Source organism: Maniola jurtina, chromosome 23 (genome assembly GCF_905333055.1).
Source record: "Maniola jurtina chromosome 23, ilManJurt1.1, whole genome shotgun sequence".
NCBI lineage: Eukaryota > Metazoa > Arthropoda > Insecta > Lepidoptera > Nymphalidae > Maniola > Maniola jurtina.
This window is the reverse complement of record NC_060051.1, coordinates 8296529-8316234: the sequence shown is the minus strand read 5'-3', so window position 1 is coordinate 8316234 and position 19706 is coordinate 8296529. Positions and strand designations below refer to the sequence as shown.

General features: G+C 35.4%; 1 protein-coding gene across 15 annotated transcripts in view; it reads left to right on the top strand.

Annotated features, from left to right (window-relative positions):
* Positions 1-19706, top strand: part of LOC123877377 (calcium-dependent secretion activator) — a 56465-nt gene that overhangs the window by 12785 nt on the left and 23974 nt on the right. For 7 of the 15 annotated variants that reach the window (XM_045924095.1, XM_045924086.1, XM_045924096.1 and 4 more), the window contains exons 5-12: positions 2294-2402; positions 4086-4253; positions 6497-6672; positions 7281-7366; positions 11299-11307; positions 12785-12942; positions 16157-16237; positions 16958-17127. In XM_045924095.1, the coding sequence (XP_045780051.1) occupies positions 2294-2402; positions 4086-4253; positions 6497-6672; positions 7281-7366; positions 11299-11307; positions 12785-12942; positions 16157-16237; positions 16958-17127 (957 nt within the window). Of the gene's footprint in view, positions 1-2293; positions 2403-4085; positions 4254-6496; positions 6673-7280; positions 7367-11298; positions 11308-12784; positions 12943-16156; positions 16238-16957; positions 17128-18428; positions 18438-19706 lie in introns of all 15 variants that reach the window. The other 8 variants (XM_045924098.1, XM_045924093.1, XM_045924085.1 and 5 more) reach the window with 5 other exon arrangements.

Sequence of the window (19706 nt, the reverse complement as noted above, 5' to 3'; positions counted from 1 at the left end):
GAGGGTTGGAAGTTCACGTTTTTTGCTAGCAAAGGTTTGAGTTCCTTTAATCGATATACAAATACAACAACACCCTGGTTTTTACAACGCACTGGTGTTTCACTAGTCATCTACGCGGCGACAAGCTCTTTTGCCACTTCTATCTATCTATTCTGAATTCTGTGTGGAAAAAGTATTATGAAACGTTTTCAGTTGGACGAGTTGCTTGATGGTTTATGACAATCCGAATAGTTTTTCATAGAACTTTTGTTTTTTTTCCAAGTTCTAGCTCACGTCCATTTCGTCTCATGAAACATTACAGAGATCTGGGCTAAACTTTGACTATAGAATGTAGAAGATTATTCTTAAGGGCGAAGCGACCGGCCTGCCCGCGAAATTTAAAATTTTTTTTTGAATTTCGCGGGCAAGGGTCATACCCCTTAAGTAGTTATTATCCGATGGCCTATTGCGGTAGTGTGATAGCCATAGTGTGAGGATCGCGATGCGAATGGAAACTTAAGAATAACGCCTGTCTATCTACAGTAATCTACAGTTTACCTTACCTAAATATATAAGTATAAAAGGAAAAGATTACTGACTGACTGATTGATCTATCAACGCACAGCTCAAACTGCTGGACGGATTGGGCTGAAAATTGGCATATTATGGCGTAGACATTTCACTAAGAAAGATTATTTAAAAATTCAACTCCTAAAGGGGTAAAATAGGGGTTTGAATCTAAGCTAATCTATACATATAATAAAATTGTAGAAAAGTGGTGTCTGTACAATGGAAATATATAAAAAAAAGTAGCAGGGGTTGTTATTATATCGATGCCGAACCCGAAATTGTAGTTAAATTTTTTTTTGTCTGTTTGTCTGTTTGTCTGTTTGTCTGTTTGTGTGTTTGTCTGTTTGTCTGTTTGTCTGTTTGTCTGTGTGTTTGTGCACGCTAATCTCAGAAACGGCTTATTCGATTTAGATACGGTTTTCACTAATATATTGTTGTAAGCTTCACTTAGGATTTAGTGTTTATTTCATGTCAATCGGTTCATAAATAAAAAAGTAATGTCAATTTAAAGAATCACGGCGCCTCGCGCCTGAGCGTCCGTGGCTATATAAAGCGCGAAAAGTCACTATTCCACGCGAACGAAGTCGCGGGCACAGCTAGTCACATATAAAAGAAGAAACTATATTCAACGCTTCAAAGTTAATGCTTTTAATACAGTAGAAATATACAAAGAAAACTTAATATTTTGAGTAATTAGATTATAGAAGCTTCTAGATTCATAACATAACCATAAGTTTACATACGCTGACGATCTAATATTATGAAACCAATAAAAAAAATAACGGCAAGAAACCAAATTGCATTGCATTCATCCGCAGAGAAAGACAAATCAGTTGCACTGTATAGTATCGTTGCGTGACCAAAGCGACTACGAAGCGGGAACGTCAGTTGCGCGGCGGTCGCTTTTTGACTTTGCTCAGATATAAGTTTCAGTTAAAACGAGACAGGTTTATGCCAGCGGTATAACGCTGTCTCGTTTTAATAGTTTCTTGAGTCTGAACAAAGTCAAAGTGTTCTCTATAGATCTCAACCTTAATAGCGCCATGCACTCCTACGCGACTACAAAAGTTGCGTAGATGTGCACGTCATTTACATTCGCATTGTGGAGCTCCCGCATCGTGTCCCGCATCCCGCGTTCATAAAGCGAAATTTACATTACGAAATTAGTGGCACGAAATCAGTTTCACGACATTAGTTTTTTCATAATCAATTGCACGTGTAAACGTCTAATTTCGTAACGCATGCATTACGCATATATTACGAAATTAGACGTTTACAGTTTTACACATACAATTGATAGTGAAATTAATGTCGTGAAACTAATTTTGTGCCACTAATTTCGTAATGTAAATTCCGCTTAACGCGCAGGTGTGGTTGCGGCATCGGTCCACATAACAGCAGTCGGGAATCGGGCCTGCTGGCTATCATGCGGATAAAATCCTCGATAGCTCAACGGTTGAGGAGCGGACTGAATTCCGAAAGGTCGGCGGTTCAAACCCCACCCGTTGCACTATTGTCGTACCCACTCTTGGCACAAGCTTTACGCTAATTCAAGGGGAAAGGGCATGGCTAATATTATTTTTTTTTTAAAGAAAAAGAAAGAAAAAGAATGTCTTTGCGGGTTATTGTGATGCAATTTGCACCTTTCTCACAATGAAAACCTCACCATAAAGGTAGGAGAAAGAGAGTCAGTTTGTGTCAACCAATACCACTTTCATTGACGTCCTAATGCCTGCGCGTTTAGATCCTTCTTGCGCAGGACGTCGACGGGCAGCGCCAGCTCCGGGGAAGCCCCTGCGCCGTCTCCAAGTCCGTCAGGCACCAGCCACTCCGACAAGGACCAAGACCCTCAGGTATTCCATCTCCTTATTCTTCTTTCTTCCTGGTATCTTTGTGGTCTTAGGCATTTTCGATCCATTGTACGTAAGGCCTCTGGTACCAGATCCTTACAGCCAGCCAAGCTTACTCAGAAATCTAAGCCGTCCGTTCAGATCAGCGACGATATATCCAGGTATCATCTTCTTTCGTCCGTCTAGAAGTCCGTCTATTGTACGTGAGACAACTAGCGCCGTTCCCTGTAAGATCATACCAGTCCACCGCATCCAAGTAACGGTATAACCCAAGATATATACTGCAAAGTCAGTCAGTCAGTGCTGAGTCGTTGAGCGTTTTTTTATTTTCGTGATTTTTTTTAAAATTCAGATACAAGTTAGCCCTTGACTGCAATCTCACCTGGTGGTAAGGGATGATGCAGTCTAAGATGGAAGCGGACTAATTTGAAAGGAGTATGACAATTTCATTAAACCCTTATCTACCCTTGATCGATTTTTACACGTCGCGTCATTGCCGGGACATGGCTTTGCCGGTAAGGGTAGTAACTAGCCACGTCCAAAGCCTTCCACCAGACCAGACCAGGGGCAACTTAGAAATATAAATTCCCAGATTGCCTCTACCATAAATCGAACCCAATACTTCCCACTTATAAGACCACAGTACTTGCCGCTGCGCCAATGAAATCATGAAGGTTTGAGCGTAGAAAAATATCTCCAAAACCTATTAAATACCTAAAGCTAGTATGAAAGAAAATCTATACAGTATATACATATAATAAAATTGTAGAAAAGTGGTGTCTGTACAATTGAAATACATAAAAAAAAGTAGCAGGGGTTGTTATTACATCGATGCCGAACCCGAAATTGTAATTAATTTTTTTTTGTCTGTTTGTCTGTGTGTTTGTGCACGCTAATATCAGAAACGGCTTATTCGATTTAGATACGGTTTTCACTAATATATTGTAGTAAGCTTCACTTAACATTAAGTGTTTATTTCATGACAATCGGTTCATATATAAAAAAGTTATGTCAATTTAAAGAATCACGCTGCCCGAATAGTCACTATTCCACGCGAACGAAGTCGCGGGCACAGTTAGTTCAGAAATATTCGTACACATACACTCAATTTCAACCTTATAGACGAAATTTCTAGCTTTAATAATAAATGTAGGTTATTACCTATAACCTACATCTATTATTAAAGCTGTAGCATCGAACTGGTATTGAAAGCAACTGAAAGAGGCTAGCATTTAATTTGTGGGTGAATCTGCAAAAACCGCACTTTTGTTGATATACGATGCCAATAACGGGTCAAAGTCAAAGCGACAAAGGCATCGAAATACCAATTTCTTTCCTAGCTTTGATTAAAAAAACTTGCATAAGCTTTAAAAAATGTATCAAGTAGATATTTTTTTTCAAACGTGGATTTTGATAGCATTGCTTTAAACTGAGATCTAAAAGCGTACCTTAACTTTCTTAAACATTACTTAGAGTTTTAACGAGGATAGTAGATACGCTCTACAAAGTATTAATGTACCTACCTAAAGTATAATACCTATCCTACGTCGCTTTGCGCCAATTGACTCTTCAAAGTCTTGCCGATCTATCCATGTTTCGTCCATCATCCAAGGGCGTCAAGCAAGATGTTTACCTATTGAGCTATTGAGGTAGCTACTTTGTATTACTAAATATTTTTCTGTTTAGGAGAAGATAGAAAAACTAGAAGAGGATAAGAAACGACGACTCCAGCTATACGTCTTCGTGTCAAGATGTGTAGCGCACCCTTTCAACGCCAAACAACCCACAGACATGACCAGGCGACATACTAAGCTGACGCCGCACCAACTCGAAACTATACAAGCTAGGTTTCAGGTACGTACCGCACCAACTCGAAACTATACAGGCTAGATTTTAAGTACGTGCTGCACCAACTCCAAACTATACAAGCTAGGTTGTAGGTACGTATCGCACCAAAAAGCTATACAAGACAGGTTTCAGATACGTAGGTACTGCACAAACTCCAAGTTCGTACCGCACCAACTCGAAGCTATACAGGCTGGGTTTCAGGTACGTACCGCACCAACTCGAAACTATACAAGCTAGTTTTAGGTACGTACCGCACCAACTCGAAACTATACAATTTAGGTATCAGCGACAAATCTCAAACAGACTAAGTTTAAGTTACGTACCATGCCAATTCGAAATTATACAGACTAGGTTTCAGTATGCATCGAAATAACTTGAAACTATAAGGTTAGGTTTTAATTAAATACGTACGAGCATAATATAGTACGCTTAACTCCTAGAATGGTCTGAATGTAGCTAGAATAAGCTTAAATTTGGGCGTAGTTTTCCGCGTACCGAAACACCACTAAACGCTTAGTATAAAGACATCATCATCATCATTATCGTCAGACGTCTACAGCTGGACATAGGTCTCTTGTAAGGACTTCCACACGCCGCCTGAATTCAGCGGCGCGCTGCGACTCGTTTGATGTCGTCTGTTCACCTAGTGGGTGGTCTACCAACGCGACGGTGCGTTTGCCGGTCCAAGGTCGCCATACTGACACCTTGAGAGCCCAACGTCTATCACAGACGTAAAGGTGATGGTGTCGTCATTTAACTAAAAGCCTACCATGAACAGTAGTTACGCAGACCTTAATTAAAACCTTAATTAAAATACGTCCGTCCGGAATTTCATACGGCCGCGGCCACTTTGCAATGAAAATAATATGTTTTGCAACCGCAAAACTATCTGGCATATGAAATGTGGCTGTTGGGGTACCGGGAACTTTGTTCGCGTGAATATTATTAGAGTTTTTGAAGTGGAAACTTCTTAAAATCAATTTCGGGATGGGTATAAACTATAAACTATAAACTTCAAGGTAAACAGACTAATATTAATAGTGCTTGGAGTGCCAATACTTGTAAAAACTAAAATAATGTCAATTATTTTAATTTACAATACATATTGTAATAAGAATGCTAGCAAAAACGAAGACTGATCATTGTAGTACCTACTGATGATTAAAAAACCTATATTTTTAAAGGTTCGCAATGAATTGTAAATAAAACATCTGACTAACGCTAGAGGTCAATGAACGTTGCGTAGATATGTGCCGCGTCGTAGGCGGTGCATTGACCTCGAGTTTAGGACGCTATAGATTGCGAGTTTGAAAAATATTGATCACTAAACTAAACTACAAGTTTATGGCAAATGGTTATTGGTATTGGATTGTCACACTAATCACACTAATATTATAAAGGAGAAAGTTTGTGTGTGTGTGTGTGTGTGTGTACGTTTGTTACTCCTTCACGCAAAAACTACTTGACGGATTTGGCTGAAATTTGGAATGGAGATAGATAATATCCTGGATTAGCACATAGGCTACTTTTTATTCCGGAAAATCAAAGAGCTCCCACGGGATTTCATAAAACCTAAATCCACGCGGGCGAAGTCGCGGGCATCGGCTAGTAAATTATAAACTTCAAGGTAAACAGATTAATATTAATAGTGCTTGGAGTGCCAATACTTGTAAAAACTAAAATAATGACAATTATTTTAATTTACAATACATATTGTAATAAGAATGCTAGCAAAAACGAAGACTGATTGTAGTGCCTACTGATGATTAAAAACCCTATATTTTTAAAGGTTCGCAATGTATTGTAAATACAACATCTGACTGACGCTAGAGGTCAACGAACGTTGCGATATGCCACGTCGTAGGCAGTGCATTGACCTCGAGTTTAGGACGCTATAGATTGCGAGTTTGAAAAATATTGATCACTAAACTAAACTACAAGTTTATGGCAAATGGTTATTGGTATTGGATTGTGCTTAGGTAGGATAGTAATAGCGCTAAATTTTCGCTAGTGTTCCATTACATCCTGTATGGCCTTTTTTACCCGACTGCGGCAAAGCCAAAAGGATGTATGTATGTATGTTTGTATCCAGATTCTGTGTGTTCCACCGTAGCGCCTAAACTACTGGGCCAATTTTGATAAATGAGGTGTCTATTAATTCGTTGTAAAGATCCGGATGACATAGGCTATAATTTTTACGAAATAAATTGATTAATTTTTGACTTTAAAAAATGTTGGCTTATGTTTAGGCTTTCCTAAAAGGAGAGACGCAAATTCTGGCAGACGAGGCCTTCCAGAACGCCGTGCAGTCCTATTACGACGTGTTCCTCAAGAGTGAGAGAGTGGAGCAAATGGTCAAGTCTGGTGCCTGCTCGCATCATGACTTCCGAGAGGTCTTCAGAAATAATATCGAAAAACGAGTCAGGTTTGACAAGATATTTCTTATCTTCTTTATTAAAGTTTCTTCGTATCGTAAACTCAAGGTTTGTGGAAGCTTTTTGTGCTTACAAACTTCTCATAGCACTAATTGTATAGATGGTCAAAAGACATCCGATATTTCCTTACATAATGATACCTCATAATATTGTGTATCTGGCATCTTGCACCTACCTAAGAATTTTGAGAAAGAGAGATATCGCCATATAGGTTAGTGCACGTTTGTGTCTAAGGAGCCAAACGATTTGGTCTGCTGGAAGGCTTCGGCCGTGGCTAGTTACAAAGCCGTGCTGCCAAGCGATTTAGCGTTCCAGTACGATGATTTGTAGAAACCAAAGGAGTATGGGTTTAATAAAAAACAGCCATACTCCTTCCAGGTTAGCCCGCTTCCAACTTAGACTGCATCATCACTTACTACCAGGTGAGATGGCAGTCAAAGGCTAATTTGTAATATAGTTTCTTATTTCTTACCCCTGACTGAAAGTAATTTTGTACCACCAAATAGAAACAGATTAGATGATAGGACATAATATAGTTACAATACTTTAAAGCATGTTCTGTTTAAATAACATTGAAATTTCCAAGTTCATTTTGCAGGTCTTTGCCTGAAATCGATGGACTTAGCAAAGAAACAGTTTTAACCACTTGGCTAGCTAAACTGGATTGCATCATGAAAGGAACGGGTAAGTTCAAATAGACTAAATGAATCTTACATCGTGAAAAATTTATACAGATGTAAATATGGGAGCTAAAAGTGAAAAAAGAAAAGTCAATAGAATTATAGGTGTTTTTTTTTTTGAATTTTATTATTTTTATTAAATATTTTTTGAGATTTTAAAAGTAGGTAAAGATTTTCTAAAGCAGGTGTTTAAATGTACAAAACTGAAAAAAAAAACGAAAATCAAGCGAACGATTAGAAAACTGAGTGAAAAAATTTAAATATGAAAATACGTAAGGCACAGTTTCTGAGATTAGCCCGAACAAACACGAACTTAGCGCGGCGGGGGACTTTAATATGTCGTAATGATATCCAAAAGGTTTTTTATGATAATTTTATTCTTTCTCTATAGACTGTGCATATACTACACATACTATAAGATATACAATACTAAATAGGTACCTACCTACCCGTACACCACTTTACAACTGATCTTTTAGCTCCTATATCTATAATGTTTAGAGGAATGGGATGGGATCGGAATGGGATTTCGCATGTCGCAATGTGTGCAAAGCATTAAGTGAAAAAAAAAAATGCTTGACTCTGCAAAAAGCCTATGAATGTGTGTGACTGCGTTATGAGTTAGCTCACTCGTCATTGACACTCCTTCCTTAATACAATTACTTAAAAACTTAAATCTTTAATACAGTCACTTGAAAACTTAAATCTTTAATACAGTCACTTGAAAACTTAAGTCTTTAATACAGTTACTTGAAAACTTAAGTCTTTAATACAGTTACTTAAAAACTTAAGTCTTTAATACAGTTACTTAAAAACTTAAGTCTTTAATACAGATACTTGAAAACTTAAGTCTTTAATATAGTTACTTAAAAACTTAAGTCTTTAATACAGTTACTTAAAAACTTAAGTCTTTAATACAGATACTTGAAAACTTAAGTCTTTAATATAGTTACTTAAAAACTTAAGTCTTTAATATAGTTACTTAAAGACTTAAGTCTTCAATACAGTTAAAAACTTAAGGTCAATTACTGAAATGTTTCATATTAATAAAGAGCATTTTAAATGTTACTATGTGGCTGCATTTTGTTATTTTCATTTACTTGAAATATAAAATACAGGGTGCAACCATAACTCTAGCAAACACTTAGCGTTATTAATATACTACCTAAACATAATCCAATTCCAATAACCTTAATAAATAAATTGCCTTATTTTGTAGTTTTAGTAATTTGGTATATTTCAAACTCGCAAGGTATAGCGTCCAAAATTCAAGTCAATGCCCCAACTTCGACGCGGCATTGACTCCGAGTGGCCTACCTACGCAACGTCCGTTGACCTCTAGCGTCAGTCAGATGTTTTATTTGCAATAGATTGTGAAATTTAAAAAAATCGCGTTTTTTTGTGCTATCATATCAGTAATCATCAGTACTATTACCTGTCTTCGTTTCGTTTTTGCTAGCGTTCTGGTTGCACCTATAGATAGGCGTTCGATAAATTTTTGATACTGCGTATACCGACGAGCTCTGCTGCCGCAAAGTTCAGATGAATCAGATTTTCTTCTTTTTTTTTTATTAAGAAAATATTACAATAAAACTTAAAACTAGCCTTATCTATTTTCTTGCCAACAAAATTATCTACTTAATTTTAATTTAATTTAATTCTATTAATACAATAATCAGCTTCAAAACTATCAGAAGACTTAACATTTTTCATATTTTCAGTTAGTTATATCAGGTACGTTTCCGTCAACAAAATAGAGAAAAAAAACATTTTACAGAACAAAATATATACCTTTATCTTCAAATCACACTGTGTGTCTCATCAACCATTGCCTAGACTGTGTGTTGCCTGACTTAACAATTGTGATGGTTTGTCCTGTAAATTTCAAAATATGAAAATGAGATTGATACAGATCATAGTAGAAATTTCAAAAGATTTCCTTACGGTGATCGCTAGCGGACGAAAACTACTCAAGCCACAAATAGCTTTTTAGGGTTCAGTACCGAAGGATGTCAACGGGACCATATTACTAAGCCTCCAAAATGTCTATCCGTTCTTATCTCCTTTGAGTCGATCACCTTAAAAACTATGATTCGATGTGAAATTTACTCTTTTTATATTCTTAAGATCACCACAATCTCATTTAAAATTAATAATTTTGATGATTATGTAGTTTCAAAACTAAGCAAAGTCCTCTGACATTATGTTGGCATCATTGCAAATCACACAATAATAAACCCTAAGTTCTAAGTAATAAAGCAAACAAAACAATGGTGCCAACATGACGCTGGCACCATTGTTTTGTTTGCTTTATTACTTTTGCAGGGGATGATAAATAGTGAATAAAATAGTCTGTATTTAAAATGTTAATAGAAATTGGAATTACATCGAAAAAATTAAACATAATCATTAAATGGAAATGATCTCTAACTTGTAGCGAATAATTTGTAAAGGAAATTTTAATAAGATACTGAAATGCAAACAAGTTGAATATGGTATCGTTTATGTAACTATTCTTTTACCTAAAGGGTCATCTTAAGGGTTCCGTACCTCAAAAGGAAGAAAGGCATCCTTACCTGTCTGTCTGTCATTCATATCTATCAAAACCTATAGGATACTTCCCATTGACCTAGGATCATATTATTTGACAAGTAGCAATGTCTTATAGAACAAGTACCTAACGGAAAAATCCGCAAAGCCGTGAATCAGAAAGAATGTATCCATGATAAAATTATTAGTTTAATAAATTACATGTAGATGGCGCTGTCTGTCATTAACTGGTAGTGTTGCACAAATAAAAGTGTTAAAATATCTTGTATGATGGTGCGGAACCCTACGTTTGCGAATTCGACTCACACTTGGCTGGTTTTTATTGGTTGATAGGAAGTACACGTTCAGGGTGTGGTAAATGCATAAAAAAGTGATTGTCATTTGACGAGCTTTAGTGGTCGTTACTCGTTACGTTACTTGTTATCAATCAATAAGAAACCATGTAAGTTGACATAATATTACGATTATAATTTTGTAAAAATATTTAATTTATTATGTAATTGTTTGCTATTTCAAATAAATGTAGTCAGCAATAATTGTTTTCTTATAATACCAAAATGAAAAATCTTAAAGCAACTGGGTTTTCTATAATATCTGCTGAGAGCGTGTCGTAGAGTACATAATATTATAATCTAGTTGTAAAGTATACATAAGGTGTCCAACAAATAACTGTGAAACGGTTAAACTTAAAAGATATCAATCCATACGAATAAAACTGTAAAACACGTGCTGATACTAGATGGCGCTACAGGTATCTTCAATCACTCACTATGAAGCCTAAATCGTGCAAACAAAGTGTTCACGAAGAAGCACTATATAATATACAAGTTCCATGGTACTATGGTCGGATTTGGGTCGCCGGGAAGCGTAAGATCTATCTATTATTACAATTGAGCCTGAATCACATGCTCATGTACATAATAGTACCAGTCTGACAGACAACGCATGACCTAAATCGACCTACAGATTTGAAAGGAGGAAATATTCATTTAGTAGTTAGTACCCAAGTAGGAAGGAAAGATTTTGAGAAACTTCAATATGATCTTTGAAAAACGTAATTTCACGCGGACGGAATCGCGAAAATAAGATAGCATATTTTAATAAACTAACTTAGGCGACCTACCGATACGATGCTAGACTGAGTCTCAGGTAGACAACTATTAGTGGACGGTATGGACACCGTATGCAGTTACTTTTTGGACAATTTGTGTAATTTATAACTGAATATGAATGTCCCTGAAACATGCAAGAGGCCTTTAGAAATAAAAGCATTTATTGCTGACTCTAGATTAATGAATATCATTGGATGTAACGTTAACCAAAAAAAAAAATGTGTGTTGCTTGCATCTGTCTCACATCTGTGTTTCTCTCCCTCTCACACCCCAGGAATAACAGGTATCGCTTGAGAACGGTTCATACTCCTTATTTCTACAAACTCAGCTTCTGTCATGTGATATTGCTTGTTTTGTTGTTATTGACGTTGTAGCTTTTACTGTTGAATTTTCTGTTTGCGTTTTATGCTCGGGCGAGTGTATTTAATGCATCGCTTGGTAACAAATTGGGACTTGGTTTTCTATTACATTGAAATCGTAACTTAACGCAAAGTGCATTTTTGATATTAATATCACAAACTTTTTCAGTTCAATTGTCTCTCAATTCAATTTTCTTCTCTCTTTGCTTTTAATCCTTATAACTCGTGAATCACGATATTTTTTAATAATGACATAATGATGTGTTTTTGGGGATAATCATGCTATGAATTCCCAGAACCTTCTATTAGATTTGATTAAAAGTAAATCACGATTTCAATTTTTAGGTTATCTATTACAGATTATACCAGTGAGTAAACGCTTACTCTCCAAAGCATGAAAGAGCGATTGAAGACGTCGATTGTTATTTAATTACGTACTAGAGCCAACGTTGCTTCACCAGCAAAAATAATAGCTGATATATCGAACTGCCCGCATACTTTTTTATAATTTGAACCATCTCAAATGAAGTAAAAAAATGTTACGATTTGAATGTAATAGCGAATAAGTGCTGAGCATTTCTGTACTGTTGCATTTCAAAATACTCTGTGATGTCCATTTACTCACATTCATGTTTAACAAAATATAATATAACAGTATTTGCGATTTCACTCACACTTATATTGAATTCGAGTACACTTATATTATCAAAATATTCAACTCAGTTACCAAACGCATTTTACATTTATGCGACCCTACATTGACCAGCAATTTTTGTATCACGTTTTGCTTTATTTTTATTACAGAAAGCTTGTAGAATATTTGAATCTATACAAAAGTCTTTCCAATTAAATCCAGTCTGTTAACTCGATACTTTTGCTCGAGTTGGTTTTAGAAACTTTTCTAACTTTCACCAGCAACTTTGTTACCTTTACAGATGATTACAAAACGATTTGGTAAAGGGTGAAATAAAGTTACAAACAATTTTGATACCCGAAACTTTGTCAAAGATTTCTCCATCATAACCTTGTTAAATTAATTAGGTAATTTACTTTTTCAAGGTTATAACGAATCACCATGTAATGCTGGATACTAAAAGCAATATAGGACCGTAGAATCTGGAAAGTTCTATAGGAAAGATTTCCAGCAATGGATTGGTTGAGATGAAAATAACTCATGATACGATTTTACAACACATTTCTAACCCAACGATCTACAAGTTGATACAAAACTATTGAAAAACACAATAACAATCTTTTACAGTACAACAGTTTAATAATGTTATAAGCAAATAGGAGTCAATATCATGTGTATCATACGACCGTTGCCGAACAGTGACGAAGATTTTTATGCGCATTATTAATTTGGTTGTACTGTACATTCTGATCCTTTTGTTATAATAGGCATACCTGGAGATGACGAAACAAAACGGCCGTCGAGAGCACAGCAACAGAGTTTGAATGCTGAATGCATTCTGAGCAAGGAGCAACTCTACGATATGTTCCAGCAAATCTTGGGAGTCAAGAAGTTTGAGCACCAGTTGCTGTTTAACGCTCTTTTGGTAAGAATGATTTTTTTATAGTGAACTAGAGGATGCTCGCGTCTTCGTCCGCGTGGATTTAGGTTTTTAAATATCCCGTAGGAACTGTTTGATTTTCCGGGATAAAAAGTTGCCTATGTCAATTACAAGGACGCAAGCTACCTCGGTACCAAATTTCATACAAATCAGTTAAGCGGATGGGTTTTTAGGAATCCCGTGGGAACTATGTCCGTCCCCGGGATATAAGCTAACCCTGCACCAAACGTCAGAATCGGTTAAACTATTGGGCCTTGAAAAGGTAGCAGACAGACAGACAGATAGACAGACAGACACACTTTCGCATTTATAATATTATAGTATGGATAGGCTTGCGCTTGACGATAATCATGCATGAGAAACAGAGCACTGTTGAGGTCTAGGTTAGGCACACTTGCCTATAAGATTCCTATCCACTCCGCATTAAAGGTATTGAAGTTATACTTGGCAGGAAACACGGACGCCGGAACGGCATTCCATACCTTAGCCACGTTGAGCAAAAACATTTCGTACGAATAGATTAGATTTTGACCACATTAACAGGGCTCTCTCCGTCACTCGCTTCATACAATCGTAGTTCCAATTTCATTTGAATATTAAGCAACCAAAGTCCATGAAATTTTGCAGACATATTCTAGAAACTAATATCTGTGTCTGTGGTGTTTTAGATTTTTCTAAAAATATGTAGTTTTAAAATTACAGGGGCTCAAAGATTTGTATGTAAATTTTTAAGACCGCGTAACTTTGAAATTGAATATTTTAACAGAAATCTGGAAAACCACAAACATAGATATTAGTTTCTAGAATATGTCTGCAAAATTTCATAGACTTTGGTTGCTTAATATTCAAATGAAATTGGAACTACGTTTGTATGTAGCGAGTGACGAAGAGACCCCTCTTAAGGGTGCCAGCTTTCACGGTTTCTCGCGGTAAATTAAATCAGTAGAACTCAGGAGGACAATTTTCGTCCCTAGCTAAGCTCCAAACTTCTACAACGTTGGCTAATCGTGCTCATGTTTATTTCTCAATATTTCCAAGCCATTTTCAGACATCAATAATACACCACTTGAACTCTACTTCCTAACTTCGCCAATTTAATTAAGTTACTTGAAATTTTAGCCAGTTTCACAAGTCTAACTTATCCAATAAGTAAGACTAGCAATGGGGTTATACACTATATAGTTTCGTTGTTTTTAAAGAAAGTTGGTCTCTACTACTCGTAAATAATACTCGCGACTTCGTTTGCGTAGATTCAGATTTTTAAAATCCCTTGGGAACTGACTGACTGAACTTGATTTTCCGGGATAAAAAGTAATTTTTGTCCCTCTCCAGATCTTTAGCTATATCCATGCAATAAATTACAGTTATCAGTTGTTCCGTTCGAGCGTGACTGAAGGACAAACCAACAAGCTAACGATTTTTTTTTATTCACTATAGGCAAGCGCTTGACCACAATCACACCTGATGGAAAGTGATGATGTGGTCCAAGATGGGACGCGTTTACCTAGAAGATGCCCATTCACTCTTGTTTTAAAGATACCCGGATTATAATTGGTGGGAAACACAGATCGCGGAAGAGTATTCCAAACCTTATCAAGTAGGAACATTTCTCGTACTTGTTGAAAGTTTTTCTTATATTTATTTAGTAAGCTCTGCTGTTTTAATGAATGTTTATATTATTTACGGTCTATAATCGAGTAAAATTACTCGGAAAAGGCATTCAAAGAAAACATTTTCATATTAATCAACATTGTTCATGTACCCGTAATAAATATTAAATTCTACGTCGCAATCATGTGACCTTGAAAAACTCATTATGTTTCACCGCTACTACTTGTATTGTTAGGTAAAAGAAATAAACGCTTATCGTATAATGTTACTTAGCTTTCATGAAATGAAACACTGAAGTAAAAGAGTTGAAAAAAAAAACAGTCCAAGTGCGAGTCAGACTTGCGCACTGAGAGTTCCGTACTCGGGTATTTTTTCCAACATTTTGCATGATAATGAAAAACTATTATGCATAAAAATAAATAAAAATCTGTTTTAGAATGTACAGGAAAAGCCCTTTTATATTATGATACCCCACGTGGTATAGTTAGGTAACTACCTTAATTTGAAAATTGAAACATATTTTAATTTTATTTTAAATGATGTGATCACAAATTCGCAGTTTTCAGATTTATTCCTGTTTTTGTGCTATAAGACCTACCTATTTGCCAAGTTTCATGATTCTAGGTCAATGGGAAGTACTCTATAGGATTTCTTGACAGACACGACGGACGGACGGACAGACAGACAGACAGACAACAAAGTGATCCTATAAGGATTCCGTTTTTCCTTTTGAGGTACAGAACCCTAAAAACGTGAAGAACTGGGAACAATAATGTTAGAGGTAATACTTAGAGAACTTCTCACAGTCATAAAAGTTTATGAACAACAGACGGTAGGGAAAACTTCTTGAAATAGAATTTATGGTGTTGTTAGGAGTTCTTCTTTCTGACTAACTTTGTTAATACAATTTTATTTATTCTTTCTTTTATTTCTTTCATATTAAAGTACAAGTAAAGATTATTGTGATAGTAACACGTAATTATTTTTTGTCTCTATCAATTATCTTTCTAATGTCTAGTGGTTAGGATGTCGGCCTCATATTTGGGTTTCCAAGGTTCAATCCAGAGCACGCACTTTTTGGAATTATGTGGTTTTAAGTAATTAAATTTAGAGCCTCAATAGCTCAACCGGTAAAGGAGTGGACTGAAAACCGAAAGGTCGACGGTTCAAACCCCGCCCGTTGCACTATTGTCGTACCTACTCCTAGCACAAGCCTGAGCTTAGTTGGAGAGGAAAGGGGAATATTAGTCATTTAATATGGCTAATATTCTTATTATAAAAGAAAAAAAAAATTACGTGCTTTAATGGTAGAGGAAAAACATCGTGAGGAAACATGCGTACCTAAGAGCTCTCCATAATGTTCAAAAAGATATGTGAAATCCACCATTCCCGATCTTGACCTGCAAGGTGGCGTACGATCTAAGGCCTAAGACCTCTTCCCATTCTGCAAAGAGACCTCAGTAATATAATATTAAGAGAGTAGGCCAACGATGAATTGAGATGGCGAAGATGATGAAGGTTTTAGTGTTGTGGATAGGTCTAGATAAATGAAAGGTTGAAACCTAAATTACTACTAAATTCTTTTTAGCTGGACTCAGCTGATGAGCAAGCAGCCGCGATAAGAAGAGAACTGGACGGGAGAATGCAGAAGGTCAATGAAATGGAGAAGGTCAGTACGTTTAAGAAAAAATGAATCTAATAAAAGAGAATGGTAAAGACTGGAAAGGTATTTTTTAATAGAGAGCTAAAGAACATAGGTATCACCTGATATTAAGTGATTACAATAGCCTCTGAACAATTGTAGCACCAGAAGGACTGCTTGGTGGGTTGCCAGCTTTTGAAATATTTTTTGTAAATTGTCTCTGTTTTCTTTTTAACCCCCGACCCAAAAAGAGGGGTGTTATAAGTTGGAAGTGCGTATCTGTGTATATGTCTGTGCCATCGTAGCTCCTAAACGAATAAACCGATTTTAATTTAGTTTTTTTGTTTGAAAGGTGGCTTGATCTAGAGTGTTCTTAGCTATAATTGAAGAAAATCGGTTCAGCCGTTTGAAAGTTATCAGCTCTTTTCTAGTTACTGTAACCTTCACTTGTCGGGGGTGTTATAAATTTTTAATTTATCCTGTTAGGGGTGGAATTTTAGATGTAGGTAAAATATATTCTTAGCTGATGCATAAGCTCTAGAAGAAAATCTAGAAGCTCTTTCAAAATTTCAAGTTTATTATGACATTGAAAGTTTTCTTATAGCGGTTTTTGTGTCGCGGGTTTTTAAAATTTTGAGTTATAATATTTACACTTTAAATTCCCTCTGCTTGAAAATGGTACCTTCCACATTTAGAACCACAGAGCTTGCACCAGGGTTTGTCGTCTAAACAACTCAACCATTCCAGAACCGGAAGTTGATGCCCAAGTTCGTCCTGAAGGAGATGGAATCGCTCTACATCGAAGAGTTGAAGTCCTCCATCAACCTGCTGATGGCCAACTTGGAGTCGCTTCCCGTCTCCAAGGGTGGCGCCGACTCCAAATACGGTCTCCATAAGATCAAGCGGTATAATCACAGGTCAGTATCTGAGGAATTGCTACTATATATATCTTAGCTTAAAGAACTTACAGTTATATAATGTTTTAAATGTAAGGTATCCATAGGATAATAGGTTCTGCTTGGTAAATTCCATCAATAATGAACGACGAATGATTGATGGAGCAGAGAATTATCTAGATATTCATCATGCAAATATTAATCATCGCAGATGAAGTCATTGCAGACACAGTAGCAACAATGGTGAAACTGAAAGCAAAACCTATCGTCTTATGAACGCCTAACGTCCAGTTTCAATATCCAATCCATCTGTATACTGTCGATAAGTTACTTATCAGATGGTTGTTTTTTGCTAAAAACGGTGTAATTATAACGTTACTAAGTTATCGAATTACAGATAGTCTGAATATTAAAACTTGATGTAAGACCGAGCCTTGAATAAAACTTTTTGTTTAAAATCTTACTTAGAGGTAATGATGATATCAACAACAGTTATAAAAGTTTTTGCTAAATTAACAAAGGACCTCCTCAAATACTAATATTTGAGGAGTTCCTTTGTTAATTCTTCTTGATAGACGAAGCAGTCCTAAACGTTTATACCTATGAATCATATATTTTTTAATCTCGATTTAGAATATGTATGAGAAAAGCTCCAGTTTGCCCTTCAAATTTAATCTAGAGAACAGTTTGGTTTAAACAAAAACTTACAATTCAAGACTCTAAATATATTGTTTAAGTTGTAAAAAAGTTTTACCAATTAACAGAAATGCATAAGGTTTTATCATTAGAATATCTTTGAGGTCACTAAATGTGAACTTATGATTCTTGATCTAATTTTGTTTTTTTTTAATCAAAAACAATACAGCTATTTACACTGCTCAATAGAATTTATTTCTATAAAGATAAACTGGAAAAATTTGTTAAGTATTTTTTGTTTACTTTTGTTTAAAACTGTTATATTAATTCTTTTTAGCTCTTCTATGTGCAGACTAAGGATTTCGTGTCAAAGATTTATATATAATTTTTTTTCTTTTATGTAACCAGTTCATCAGTTTAGAATCTATTTTTACTTTAAAAAATTGATTAATTATTGAAGATGATACATAAATATTAGTCTAATATATTATTTACTAAATTAACTATTACTAAATCAATGCCTATATTTTGGATCCTCAAAATTTATGCACTCATATTTTTATATCAAATAGATGATTCTGGTTACATGATTTAAACTTGTCTATCTAAATGACACTTCTTTCTACTTTTTCATTTCCAATTTTGGTTTTTTTTCTGTCCCTGGCACGAAACTGGACGGTAAAAAGGAAGTACAAGTAATGATTCCATCCATATGATATGATCCGCACGTGTCTTGTGTAGGAACCCAACACCTGCCTGACACTAACGATTTTGATGACCCTACCGTTGTCACTGTTTAAACCACTGTAGATATACTCGTAGCTCGAATAGACAGTAGTGATAGCTTAGATATAACTAATGAAGATACAATTTTGGACAATGAACAAAATTACACTGACGAAATTAATTATCTGAAAACTAACTCAGCTTCTTTTCGCTATGACATTGCAATTTTGGTCGTAACTGCAATTTGCGATGTCAAAGTTACTATTTACTCACTAATTTAAGTTAAGTATTTACAATACAATTAGTTAAGTAATACAATAATTCCAATATACTTCCGTATTTCAATGTCATAGAGAAGCAGAAAGCTGTAAGGGTCTATTGCTAAACTTTGATTCAAATAATACAACATTAGCGATTTACTTTGGATCATAACACTCTTTGCTGAATTTAAAATACTTTAAGAACCTATATGAAAGATGACGATTACCACAAAATCAAGAGTTTTGCAAAATAGACAAGGATTATTATCAAAAAATTTAGACTAAACTATTCACACAATTGATAAACACTTAATTACAATTGGTCTATAACAAAAATATTAACAATTGGAGAAATTAATTCATGTTTCTTCATCAGTTAAGGTTTTGACTAGATAAAGCATACTGAACATTAACATTTTAATGATATGCATAACGCATGTGGTCTGACAAAAGGTTTAAAGGCAACGAAGGAAAGTAATAATGCTTTTCAAACATTAAGGAGATTTTCATTAGCTTTAAAATCTAAGGATTTGAAATATTTAGCCAGTTATAGCTAGTGATATTAACAAAAGCTTGACGATAGAGTATTTTTAGTGATATACAGTAGGAAAGTTTGGTGATTTGCTAAAGTTATAACATTATTTAGGCTTACTACGATAAAACACAGCTTATGATTTTTATTTCAATACTTTTATATTTTATTTCACGAATATTTTCTTACTCTCTCCTTCCTTGTACGTTAGCATACGTAAAAGGTATAAATTACGTAACATATTACTCAGGCTAATTAAACGCTCAATGCTTAAGCGCTTCGCTTACAACACATCCCATTTAAACCTATTTACAATGATTAATACCTCACCCTTTATATCCTGCTTAGATTTACATAAAGGCAGTTTGAGATTAAGACAGTAACAGGCATTTGTGTTGCTAGTGCAAACATGATTGCTTGTGACCTTGTTAATTTTTTATTACTCC